The following is a 12403-nucleotide window of genomic DNA, read 5'->3' on the forward strand; positions in this document are numbered from 1 at the left end:
CCTAACTAAAAAAAAAATTTTTTTTTAAAATAGGGCAGCGGACCAAATCAGCCGCCAGGCCACCGGGAATTCTCTCGGTGCTCCCGATGGTCAGTCCGGGTCTGGCATTGACTGAGTGGTCGCGATCAGATCCGGTGGCCGTAACACAGGCTTTAATGCGCCACAGACGCGTGCCGTGATGTGCAGATCAGCTCTAGTCTCTAACGTCCCTGAATCTGCTGTTAAAAATGAACCATCTATTCATCATATCATCATGCAAAACATACACGACAAATAGCAAATTTTTCATTGTTTCTCGAAACGTCATAGCATTTCCACACCGGCGATGACATGACTGCGGCGCCAAATCATTTATGTCCTCACGCATCATGTATGTCCTCACGCGTTGACGTCATCAAATTGCAATTGGTTCGTGAGATCGGCCAAGTTAGTGAGTACCGATCGAGTCATAAAATGTGATTATTGGCCGAAACCGATCTCTGGCCGATCGATTGGAGCATCCCTATACACAGGGCAACTTTTTGAGTAATGTTGCTGGGCAATGCCACCAAGCGATGTTGCTTGGACACTTTCCCATTGAGAATGGGCAACAAATTTCCATCTAAAGTATCCAGAAAGAAAATTGTTGCCCATTTTCAATGGGAAAGTGCCCAAGCAACATCGCATGGTGACATTGCCTGGCAACTCTAATGAGTAGTTGCAAATGAGTGACAGTTCCCATGTAGTTATTTATAGTTAGCAGAATATCTAAAGTTGACTATTGAAATAATATATATATATATATATATATATATACAGGTGCATCAATAAATTATTCCATACCACCTCAGCAGTGCCACAAACTGATCACCTCCATGCCACGCCGAATTGGGGCAGTAATTAAAGCAAAAGGAGCCCTTACCAAGTATTGAGTACATGTACAGTATATGAACATACTTTCCAGAAGGCCAACATTTCACTAAAAATGTTTTTTTTATTGGTTTTATTTTATTGGTTTTTGTTAAATGTGAGCCAAAATCATCACAATTAAAAGAACCAAAGACTTAAACTACTTCAGTCTGTGTGCATTGAATTTATTTAATACACAAGTTTCACAATTTGAGTTGAATTACTGAAATAAATGAACTTTTCCACGACATTCTAATTTATTGAGATGCACCTGTATATATATATAATATTTAGCCAAATACTTAAATAAGGCTATATGCAATATGTAGTCATATTTATGACCTAAATAAACTCCACAAATGACTGTGAATCAGAATTCAACATTAAAATTAAATAACTATAAATGAATACACAGACTACAGTCTGAAGTCTTTCCTACTGTAATATCCGGAGCTGCAGTTCTACAGTCTCACTGCCAGAAGACAGGGTGCAAATTTACATAAGAAGTGCCACTATATTTATAATTTAAAGCTTAAAACAAACAATTAGATGCAAGATAATTTACTGACAATGAAAAGATACAGATGATGCAGATACTTTTAATGTTGAATTGGTATAAAAATATAAAGATTTGTGTGTATGACACTTGAATTGCGCTTTTATGCTATTTTCAAGTGTAATTAAAAGCAATATTTCCCTAAGAATTATGAGGGGAATATTCAAACACGCTGGGCTAATAATGTGAAGTAAACAGATTTCATTACTATGTCATCATCTCGTCATATGTTCCTGCTGATTTTATTCATGAAGAACATGAAATTGAGCATCATTTAATGATGAACAACAAAAAAGACTATCAGGAAGTTGGTTTGCAGAAACATTTTTGGCAAGATGGTGACAGATGGCATTGATTTGCACTGATAAAAATACAAAATGACACAAAGGTCTGTAATTGTTAAGCTTCTACGTAGAAGTATTAAACCCTGTCTAGTGGATTAAACATTGGGTGAGCCCACAGTCCTTTTTACTGTTATAATAATGATTCTGGTAGTAAACAAACAAATAAATAAATAAGGTGCCAAAAATACACAGACATGTGTCGTAATGTGACTGGTGCCATATCACAAATTCTTGATCAGTGAGCAGAATGTGACGTTTGCTACATAGAGTTCAATGGACAGATTCAGGTTGGACAGGTTGTTAAACAAGACAGACAAACAGGTTTTTACCTTTGCAATGTAACTGACACCTTCTGCAAACCTTTTCCTGCTTGTTGGTAATAAGAAACTTACCGCAATATGAAACCTTGATATACAGGTATCTTATTTTCCTTACAAATACCCTGTTTATAATTGTTATACTAAATGTAAATGTGTCATGCAACAATAAATGATAAGTTTAGTTTAATTATGAATAAGTAATTAATACATGATATTGATTTAAAAACAATTTCACTGAAATCTTGTACTGGACAAAGAACAGTCAGATGCCAGGAGTCAAAGAAGTTGATCGAATGAAGACTAAAGAAAGAGACAGAGGAGTGAAGTGAATATCGACATGTCCAGCAGAGTTGGCAGAGGTAAGAATCATAGACTAATCAGTTTCAAATATTGTTGACCAAATGAGAAAAGCTAAAAAGATATTAGATTGTTGTTTGTAACATCTGAGGAAATTTCAATATAGCTTCTTCACTACATATTTAGTTAAAATTTGCATTGTTCTTTTCAAGGCTCAAGGCTAAAGCACCAACTCTGAACCAACTGTATTTTCGAATCTGATTTCTCAGTATCTCTCACTTTCATATTTCTTCGTGTAATAATCATTTGAAGATTTTGTTTTCTGTTAGTACATGCTACTGTGATTAGAGTCAATTTTAATATAAAACTTTTGTTTCATACAGTGAATGTTGCTCCCAAAGATGCTCTCAGGAGAAAACAGAGTCAAAATTTACCTCCTATACGTAAGTTTTTATATAGATAAACAAGTACATGAACTGATGAAGAGTGTATGGAAATAAAGGGAAATTTATTACATAATACAAAAAAACTTAAATTCACCTCCTAAAGGTGGATTTTTTAAATTTCAGTCCAAGATGATAGAAGCACTTAGCATCATAACTTGTTACATATCACATGTTTGTTTCAGTGAGTAATCTAAGGATTGTTCTGCTGGGAAAGAATGAGTCAGAAAACAGTCGAGTGGGAAACTTTATATTAGGACGAGCAGCGTTTTACAGTGAAGCTCCTCCAGATGTTGTAGAGAGAGTTGGAGGAAGACTGAAGGACAGACATGTGACCATCATCAACAGTCCTCAGCTGCTCCAGACAAACATCTCAGATCATCAGATCACACAGACAGTGAGAGAGTGTGTGTATCTGTCTGATCCAGGACCTCATGTGATCGTGCTGCTCCTCAAACATGAGCAGTGTTCAACAGAAGATCAAGAGTGCGTGGAGAAGGTGCTGCACTCTTTCTCTGAGCAGGTTTTTCAACACACCATGGTGATCACCACACAAAAGTCCACGGAAACCAATCATATCCTACAGAAAATCATTCAGAAATGCTTCAACAGACTCTTCAGTCTTCAGAGAAGCAGCTCTTTTGATGATCTTCTGCAGATGTTTGAGGACATTGTACGAATGAATGATGGACATCACCTGGTTTGTGCCGAATATGAAGCTTCACAGTATTTGACAACAAAGCAACAGGCCATAGAAAGACGTGAGTTTGACAATATGTTTGTAGTGATAAATTAACAATAAAACGAATTATTTGTTTTTTCATTTTAATCTATTAGTTTCAGAGGGTGTGAAGCTGAATCTGGTTGTGTGTGGAAGTGACGGCACATTAAAATCCTCCATATCAGAGCGGATCTTGCAGCAGACAGACAGAAGATCAGATGTGGAGCTTCATGGTCGTCTGATCAGTCTGGTGGAGCTTCCAGCTCTGTTCAACATTCGGCTCTCAGAGGAGGAAGTGATGCGTCAGACTCTTCACTCTGTGTCTCTCTGTCATCCTGGAGTTAATGTTTTCCTCCTCATTATTCCTGATGCTCCACTGACTGATGAAGACAAAGCAGAAATGGAGGAGATCCAGAGGATTTTCAGCTCAAGAATCAACAAACACATCATGATTCTCATAATGCAGGATTCAGAGCATCAGACAGCAGAACTCAATGAAGAAACAAAGTCTGTCATTGAGAGTTTTGGAGGACGACATCATTTCTTTGGTCCCACCACACAGGTGTCTACATTGATGGAGAACATTGAGCAGATGCTGGAAGAAAACAGAGGACAGTTTTTCTCTACAGAGACATTTTTGGAGGCTCAGATGAAAAAACTGCTGCAATTTGAAAAGATTAAGAAGAAAATTAATTCACTAGAGACACATTTTCTGTCACAAGGTAATGAACAGAAAATCAGTTGGGGTTTTACACTATAGAGAAAAAAAACTGGCTAAAGTTTTGAGTTTTTTTAACATCATTACTCCAACCTAGAGTTAGGGATGGGCGCTATACCGGTATGAACGTGACTACCAACATTATGTTGTCCTATGATATGGATTTTGCTATACCGTGGATACCGTTATATATTCATGAATTCAAATTTTGCATTTATATAGATTTGTTCAATTTGGTATGCTTTGCAAATTTTAACACAAATGACGATAAAGAGTCAAGGCTGAACGTTTTTGTCCTCTGTGTGCAACGCCATACTACACAGGCATTAGTAATCAAACACATAGAGCATATGTTTGTAGTGATAAATTAACAATAAAACGAATTATTTGTTTTTTCATTTTAATCTATTAGTTTCAGAGGGTGTGAAGCTGAATCTGGTTGTGTGTGGAAGTGACGGCACATTAAAATCCTCCATATCAGAGCGGATCTTGCAGCAGACAGACAGAAGATCAGATGTGGAGCTTCATGGTCGTCCGATCAGTCTGGTGGAGCTTCCAGCTCTGTTCAACATTCGGCTCTCAGAGGAGGAAGTGATGCGTCAGACTCTTCACTGTGTGTCTCTCTGTCATCCTGGAGTTAATGTTTTCCTCCTCATTATTCCTGATGCTCCACTGACTGATGAAGACAAAGCAGAAATGGAGGAGATCCAGAGGATTTTCAGCTCAAGAATCAACAAACACATCATGATTCTCATAATGCAGGATTCAGAGCATCAGACAGCAGAACTCAATGAAGAAACAAAGTCTGTCATTGAGAGTTTTGGAGGACGACATCATTTCTTTGGTCCCACCACACAGGTGTCTACATTGATGGAGAACATTGAGCAGATGCTGGAAGAAAACAGAGGACAGTTTTTCTCTACAGAGACATTTTTGGAGGCTCAGATGAAAAAACTGCTGCAATTTGAAAAGATTAAGAAGAAAATTAATTCACTAGAGACACATTTTCTGTCACAAGGTAATGAACAGAAAATCAGTTGGGGTTTTACACTATAGAGAAAAAAAACTGGCTAAAGTTTTGAGTTTTTTTAACATCATTACTCCAACCTAGAGTTAGGGATGGGCGCTATACCGGTATGAACGTGACTACCAACATTATGTTGTCCTATGATATGGATTTTGCTATACCGTGGATACCGTTATATATTCATGAATTCAAATTTTGCATTTATATAGATTTGTTCAATTTGGTATGCTTTGCAAATTTTAACACAAATGACGATAAAGAGTCAAGGCTGAACGTTTTTGTCCTCTGTGTGCAACGCCATACTACACAGGCATTAGTAATCAAACACATAGAGCATAGTAACAGACCAAATTAATGGAGCACAAATCGCCTGCTCCAGTGGTTCCCAAACTGAGGGATAGTGTACAGTCAGCAGATTATTTTGCAAAAGAAACCTCTGCAGGGTGATAGACTACACTGCGTAATTTTCCCGCTTATCATGCAGCCACTTGTCTGATAAGTAAATAATTGAACGCAAAATATTAATTTGACATATTTAAATTACCTCAATATGACTCACAGTACCCGCTTGAGCGCTCCGTTATCAGTTGTAGCAGTTGTGGTTGTATCAATAACAGACCACTAGATGGCGCGTTTGAAGTATCAGAGTTGTATTGCTGGCAGCCATGTAGAAATATAAATGAACGATGCATGGTTCTGCTCTAAGCATTAAAGTTACAAGTTTGTGAAAGGACTTCCAGTGCCAGATAAACGTAAAGCAGATTATGAATATACTTAAGATTCACAAATACCAAAACAACGTGTCTACACCAGACGCGAGCGGCGTGATTTGACAAAAGCAAAACCCAGTGATGTTCTCTGCTGTGGATGTGGAGCGACGACTCCATGACAGTAAACTGATGCCGCTTTCTATTTCTGACGAACTCCAGTGCTCTGACACAAAAAGTTTGGGAACCACTGGCCTACTCAAACACACAATATTTAATTTAATTAATACAGGCCTACCTCATGTTGCACGTTTGCACTTTTTGAGAAAAACAATTGCACAATAAAAAAAGACTTTTCAGGTCTATGTCCAATCCCTCACTTTTTCTAGTTATATAAGGTTAAAATATTTTACCTGTAATTTTTTTTCTCGTATCGCAATATAATATTGATATTGCCTGCACAGTGTAAAATATCGTGATATGAATTTTAGCTCATATCGCCCACCCCTACCTAGAGTACACTATGTGTAAAGTACAATATATCAAAAGTGTTATCATTTAACACTCCTAATATACTGATGTGACATGATAAACAAGGAGACAGCAGTCCTCTCACAAACAGGGTTATTCAAAAGATAAGTCAAACTTTTGAAAACCTGTATTAGCCTAATGCATTTCTTCTTTTACAGGTTCAACAGAGAGACAAGATGATCTGAGGATTGTGCTGCTGGGAAAAACTGGAGTTGGGAAGAGTGCTACAGGAAACACCATCTTAGGAAGAAACACATTTAAAGCAGAAGAATCAACGGCCGACAAATTACTGTGATCGACACTCCAGGACTGTTTGATACTGAACTTACTAATGAGGAGATCCAGAAAGAAATCACCAACTGTATCTCCATGGTACTGCCTGGACCACATGTGTTTCTCTTACTGATACCACTGGGACGATTCACTCCAGAAGAAGCAAAATCAGTGAAGATCATCCAAGAGATGTTTGGTGAAAATTCTTTAATGTACACCATGGTGCTCTTCACCAGAGGAGATGGTCTGAAGAACAAAACCATTGAACAGTGTTTGGGAAAACCTGGATCTCCTTTGATGAATCTAATTGAAGCATGTGGAAAAAGATACCATGTGTTCAATAATAATAAGACTGAAGACCGAACACAGGTGTCTGATCTGCTGGAGATGATAGACGCCATGGTGAAAGCAAACGGTGAGAGTTTCTACTCATGTAAGATGTTCAGACAGATGGAAAGAGAAAAACAAGAACAACAAATGAAGTTCTTGATGAAGAGAGTGGAGCAACTGAACAGAGAAAGAGAAGAACTGACAAAGAAACATGAAGAAGAGAAAGAAAGAATGCAGATGATGATGGAGGAACAAAGACAAAATTATGACAAAGAGATAAAGAGGAGAGAAGAAGAATTTAGAGAGCGAGAAATACAATATAAAATGGAAATGAGAAGAGAACGAGAGGAATGGGAGAAACAGAAAAATCAAGATGAAAGGATCAGAAGAGCTGAAGAGGATGAGACAAGAAGAGAGAAGAAACAGAGAGTGTGGGATGAATTTAATCAAAGATATAAACAAGAGAAAGAAAGAATGAAACGAAAGAAAGATGATCTTCAATCTAAACATGAAGCAGAAGAAAATATGAAGCTCCTAATGGAGATAGTGGAGCAAATGAACAGAGAAAAAGAAGATCTGATGACCAAACTAAAAGAAGAGAAAGAGAGAATGAAGACGATGATGGAGGAAGAAAGACAAAATCATGACAAAGAAAGAAAGAGAAGAGAAGAGAAACTCAAAAGAGAAATAACAGAACAAGAGGCACATCAGAGAGAAATAAGAGATGATATGAGACGAGAACGAGAGATGTTTGAACATGAAATTGAGAAAATGATGCAAGAGAAAGAGAAGGTAAATACAGACAGAGAAAAACTTGTACTCCAATATGACACAGAAATAGACAAGATAAACGTAAAGCAGATTATGAATATACTTAAGATTCACAAATACCAAAACAACGTGTCTACACCAGACGCGAGCGGCGTGATTTGACAAAAGCAAAACCCAGTGATGTTCTCTGCTGTGGATGTGGAGCGACGAATCCATGACAGTAAACTGATGCCGCTTTCTATTTCTGACGAACTCCAGTGCTCTGACACAAAAAGTTTGGGAACCACTGGCCTACTCAAACACACAATATTTAATTTAATTCATACAGGCCTACCTCATGTTGCACGTTTGCACTTTTTGAGAAAAACAATTGCACAATAAAAAAAGACTTTTCAGGTCTATGTCCAATCCCTCACTTTTTCTAGTTATATAAGGTTAAAATATTTTACCTGTAATTTTTTTTCTCGTATCGCAATATAATATTGATATTGCCTGCACAGTGTAAAATATCGTGATATGAATTTTAGCTCATATCGCCCACCCCTACCTAGAGTACACTATGTGTAAAGTACAATATATCAAAAGTGTTATCATTTAACACTCCTAATATACTGATGTGACATGATAAACAAGGAGACAGCAGTCCTCTCACAAACAGGGTTATTCAAAAGATAAGTCAAACTTTTGAAAACCTGTATTAGCCTAATGCATTTCTTCTTTTACAGGTTCAACAGAGAGACAAGATGATCTGAGGATTGTGCTGCTGGGAAAAACTGGAGTTGGGAAGAGTGCTACAGGAAACACCATCTTAGGAAGAAACACATTTAAAGCAGAAGAATCAACGGCCGACAAATTACTGTGATCGACACTCCAGGACTGTTTGATACTGAACTTACTAATAAGGAGATCCAGAAAGAAATCACCAACTGTATCTCCATGGTACTGCCTGGACCACATGTGTTTCTCTTACTGATACCACTGGGACGATTCACTCCAGAAGAAGCAAAATCAGTGAAGATCATCCAAGAGATGTTTGGTGAAAATTCTTTAATGTACACCATGGTGCTCTTCACCAGAGGAGATGGTCTGAAGAACAAAACCATTGAACAGTGTTTGGGAAAACCTGGATCTCCTTTGATGAATCTAATTGAAGCATGTGGAAAAAGATACCATGTGTTCAATAATAATAAGACTGAAGACCGAACACAGGTGTCTGATCTGCTGGAGATGATAGACGCCATGGTGAAAGCAAACGGTGAGAGTTTCTACTCATGTAAGATGTTCAGACAGATGGAAAGAGAAAAACAAGAACAACAAATGAAGTTCTTGATGAAGAGAGTGGAGCAACTGAACAGAGAAAGAGAAGAACTGACAAAGAAACATGAAGAAGAGAAAGAAAGAATGCAGATGATGATGGAGGAACAAAGACAAAATTATGACAAAGAGATAAAGAGGAGAGAAGAAGAATTTAGAGAGCGAGAAATACAATATAAAATGGAAATGAGAAGAGAACGAGAGGAATGGGAGAAACAGAAAAATCAAGATGAAAGGATCAGAAGAGCTGAAGAGGATGAGACAAGAAGAGAGAAGAAACAGAGAGTGTGGGATGAATTTAATCAAAGATATAAACAAGAGAAAGAAAGAATGAAACGAAAGAAAGATGATCTTCAATCTAAACATGAAGCAGAAGAAAATATGAAGCTCCTAATGGAGATAGTGGAGCAAATGAACAGAGAAAAAGAAGATCTGATGACCAAACTAAAAGAAGAGAAAGAGAGAATGAAGACGATGATGGAGGAAGAAAGACAAAATCATGACAAAGAAAGAAAGAGAAGAGAAGAGAAACTCAAAAGAGAAATAACAGAACAAGAGGCACATCAGAGAGAAATAAGAGATGATATGAGACGAGAACGAGAGATGTTTGAACATGAAATTGAGAAAATGATGCAAGAGAAAGAGAAGGTAAATACAGACAGAGAAAAACTTGTACTCCAATATGACACAGAAATAGACAAACTGAGGAATAGACTAGAGACTGACAGACAGAATCATGAAGAAGAGAGAAAGAGAAGTGAAGAAGAGTTTAATGAGAGGGAAGAACAATACAAAACACAAATACAAGAAAAGGAGAAGAAAGAGAGAGAGATCCATGAAAACATGAAGAAAGAACAAGAGGAATGGGAGAGACAGAAACAAAAAGAAGAAAAGATGAGAAGAGAAGATGAGGATGAGAAACAACGAGAGAGAGAACAGAGAATGTGGGATGAATTTAATCAGAGACTAAGAAAAGAGAGAGAGAGAATGGAAACAGAGAAAGTAGATCTCCATTCTAAACATGAAACACAAGAAAACAACATGAAGATCCTGATAGAGAGAGTGGAGCAAATGAACAGAGAAAAAGAAGAAATGATGAGAAAACTAGAAGAGAAAGAGACCATGAAGATGATGATAGAGGAAGCAAAACAGAATCAAGACAAAGAGAGAAAGAGAAGAGAAGATGAAGATAAGAAGAGGTGGGAGAGAGAGAAACAGATCTCTGAGGAACAGTATCAGAGACTCAAGAGTGAAATGGAGGAAGAGATCAGAGAGAAAATAAGAATAGAACGAGAGAGACGAGAACAACTAGAGGAATTTGAGAAGAGACTGAAAGAAGAAAGAAACATGAGAGAAGATCAACAAAAGACGTTTGAAGAAAAATTGCAACTACTTGAAGAACAGCATGAAGAGAAACTTAAGAGAAGACAGTTGGAGATGAAAGAGGAATGGGAACAAGAGAAAAAGGAGAAGATCTGCACTGAAACCAATGATTCACTACAGGTGAGTTTTCAAAGAAACCTTAAAAACCTTATTTTTCAATGCGGAAGTAAGCAGTTTTCTGTGAATGTGCGAGACTTCCGGTTCATTAGCCGCTGTAGGGAAATAGCGAGGAGAATAACAAAGTGCAGTAAATGGTAAAACTGTATGCACTACAAACCAGTGTGTTCATAATTAAGATAATACATTCAAATAATATGGTAAGACACACCAGTTTGCAATATCAAGCAGCAAAACGAGCTGTTTTGTACAGCTAAAAATAGCTAGAAGCGAATTATACTACAAGCCAGAGCCATACAACTGACAAATGGCCGTGCCCGTTCTTACAGGAAAAATAAGGTGGATAGGAAAAATTACAAAATGAATTGTGTCAGAATAGTAAGTGGTGCTGTGTGGTTTAAACACACTGATCAGTCAAATTGTAAGAAAGCCCAGATGAAATGACAGATTTGTTGAAAACAGAACTGGAAAACACTGTTTAAAGATGCATAATTGTTTTGTCTACTAAACAGAGAGAAAACACAGACACAGCAGGAGTCAGTCCAGATCAACACTTTCAAAAGGAAAAGACTGAAAGAGAAAAAATAGAGCAACTATTTCACAGACTTCATCTCGACAAGAACAAAAATAAACTGAAAACTGCAGAAGTTCTTCAGTTAACTGCTCATTTATTAAAGTCCCATAAGTCTTGTGCTGAGGAGAAGCTGGTTTGGAGTTTCATACAAAAACTACTGATGATGAACAACAGAGCAAAATACACAAATGTTAAAGATACCAATGAACAGCATGACACACAACAAAGAGACAGTGAATCATCTGAAGACAACAGTGATGTTTTGAAAGAAATGTCCACGTCTAATGAAGAAACAGGCCAATCTGAGCGAAGCCACCCGATGGATGTTCAGATGGCCGTGTTTCATTGTGCTGATGGCTTTCTGAAACAGCTGATGGTCACTAAACTGTCCCAGTGTCAGTACGCTCTGCCTCTGCTTGTTCCTGATCCATTCACTCAACAGATTGAGTTTCCTTTCTGGACATTCAGGCAAATCAACAAGAGCTGGAAGATGAACAACACCAACAATGAAATCATCAATCATACCGAGCCGATCTACAAGGCAGAAACTCCAATGGTGTTTTTCTTCAGGTTTGGCTCTGTGTCTTCATCCAAGTCTCAGTTGATGAACAGTCTGATCAATGAGAAACACAACACGTTCTTCCACAGGAACTGCCCAGGCAGCAGCAGAACCAGAGTCCTGATGGATGGAGTGGTGGAGATCGCCTGGTTCTGCCCATCTGGAACAAATGATGATAAATTCACTGACTGTGTAGCGTTCTGTAATCTACACGGTGATGCAGGAGACCATGAAAAACAGCTGCAGATCCTCACTGAAATGGCCTCAGTCAATGTTGTTCTTCTACCACAACTTGACAGGAACGAAAGCATTAAAATGATTCAAAACCTGTACACAAACAAAAAGCCACTCATTTGTCTTCTTACTGAGGATGAATCTACTGTAACAGAGATGAATAATACAAAATTAAAAATCGGTCTGAAGGAAAGAAGTCATTCAGATGCATCTGAAGAACTCAGAAGAGCTATAAATGATTGTCTCCCAGAAACATCTTTCACTTTCAGACTTGAAGATGTGTCCAAACACTCAGA

At 37.7% G+C, this 12403-nt stretch overlaps 1 protein-coding gene across 1 annotated transcript in view; it reads left to right on the top strand.

The window, feature by feature from the left end:
* The first annotated feature begins 2445 nt into the window (after positions 1–2445).
* LOC107751651 (interferon-induced very large GTPase 1-like) overlaps positions 2446–12403 on the top strand; it is an 18447-nt gene continuing 8489 nt past the window's right edge. The window contains 10 exon segments of the mRNA XM_016567391.1: positions 2446–2467; positions 2789–2848; positions 3034–3609; positions 4700–5305; positions 6711–6833; positions 6836–8007; positions 9271–10099; positions 10202–10743; positions 11255–11280; positions 11318–11884. Coding sequence (XP_016422877.1) covers positions 2446–2467; positions 2789–2848; positions 3034–3609; positions 4700–5305; positions 6711–6833; positions 6836–8007; positions 9271–10099; positions 10202–10743; positions 11255–11280; positions 11318–11884 — 4523 coding nt within the window.

Source organism: Sinocyclocheilus rhinocerous, unplaced genomic scaffold, assembly GCF_001515625.1.
Source record: "Sinocyclocheilus rhinocerous isolate Xijiao unplaced genomic scaffold, SAMN03320098_v1.1 scaffold1553, whole genome shotgun sequence".
In the NCBI taxonomy this organism is placed as follows: Eukaryota; Metazoa; Chordata; class Actinopteri; order Cypriniformes; family Cyprinidae; genus Sinocyclocheilus; species Sinocyclocheilus rhinocerous.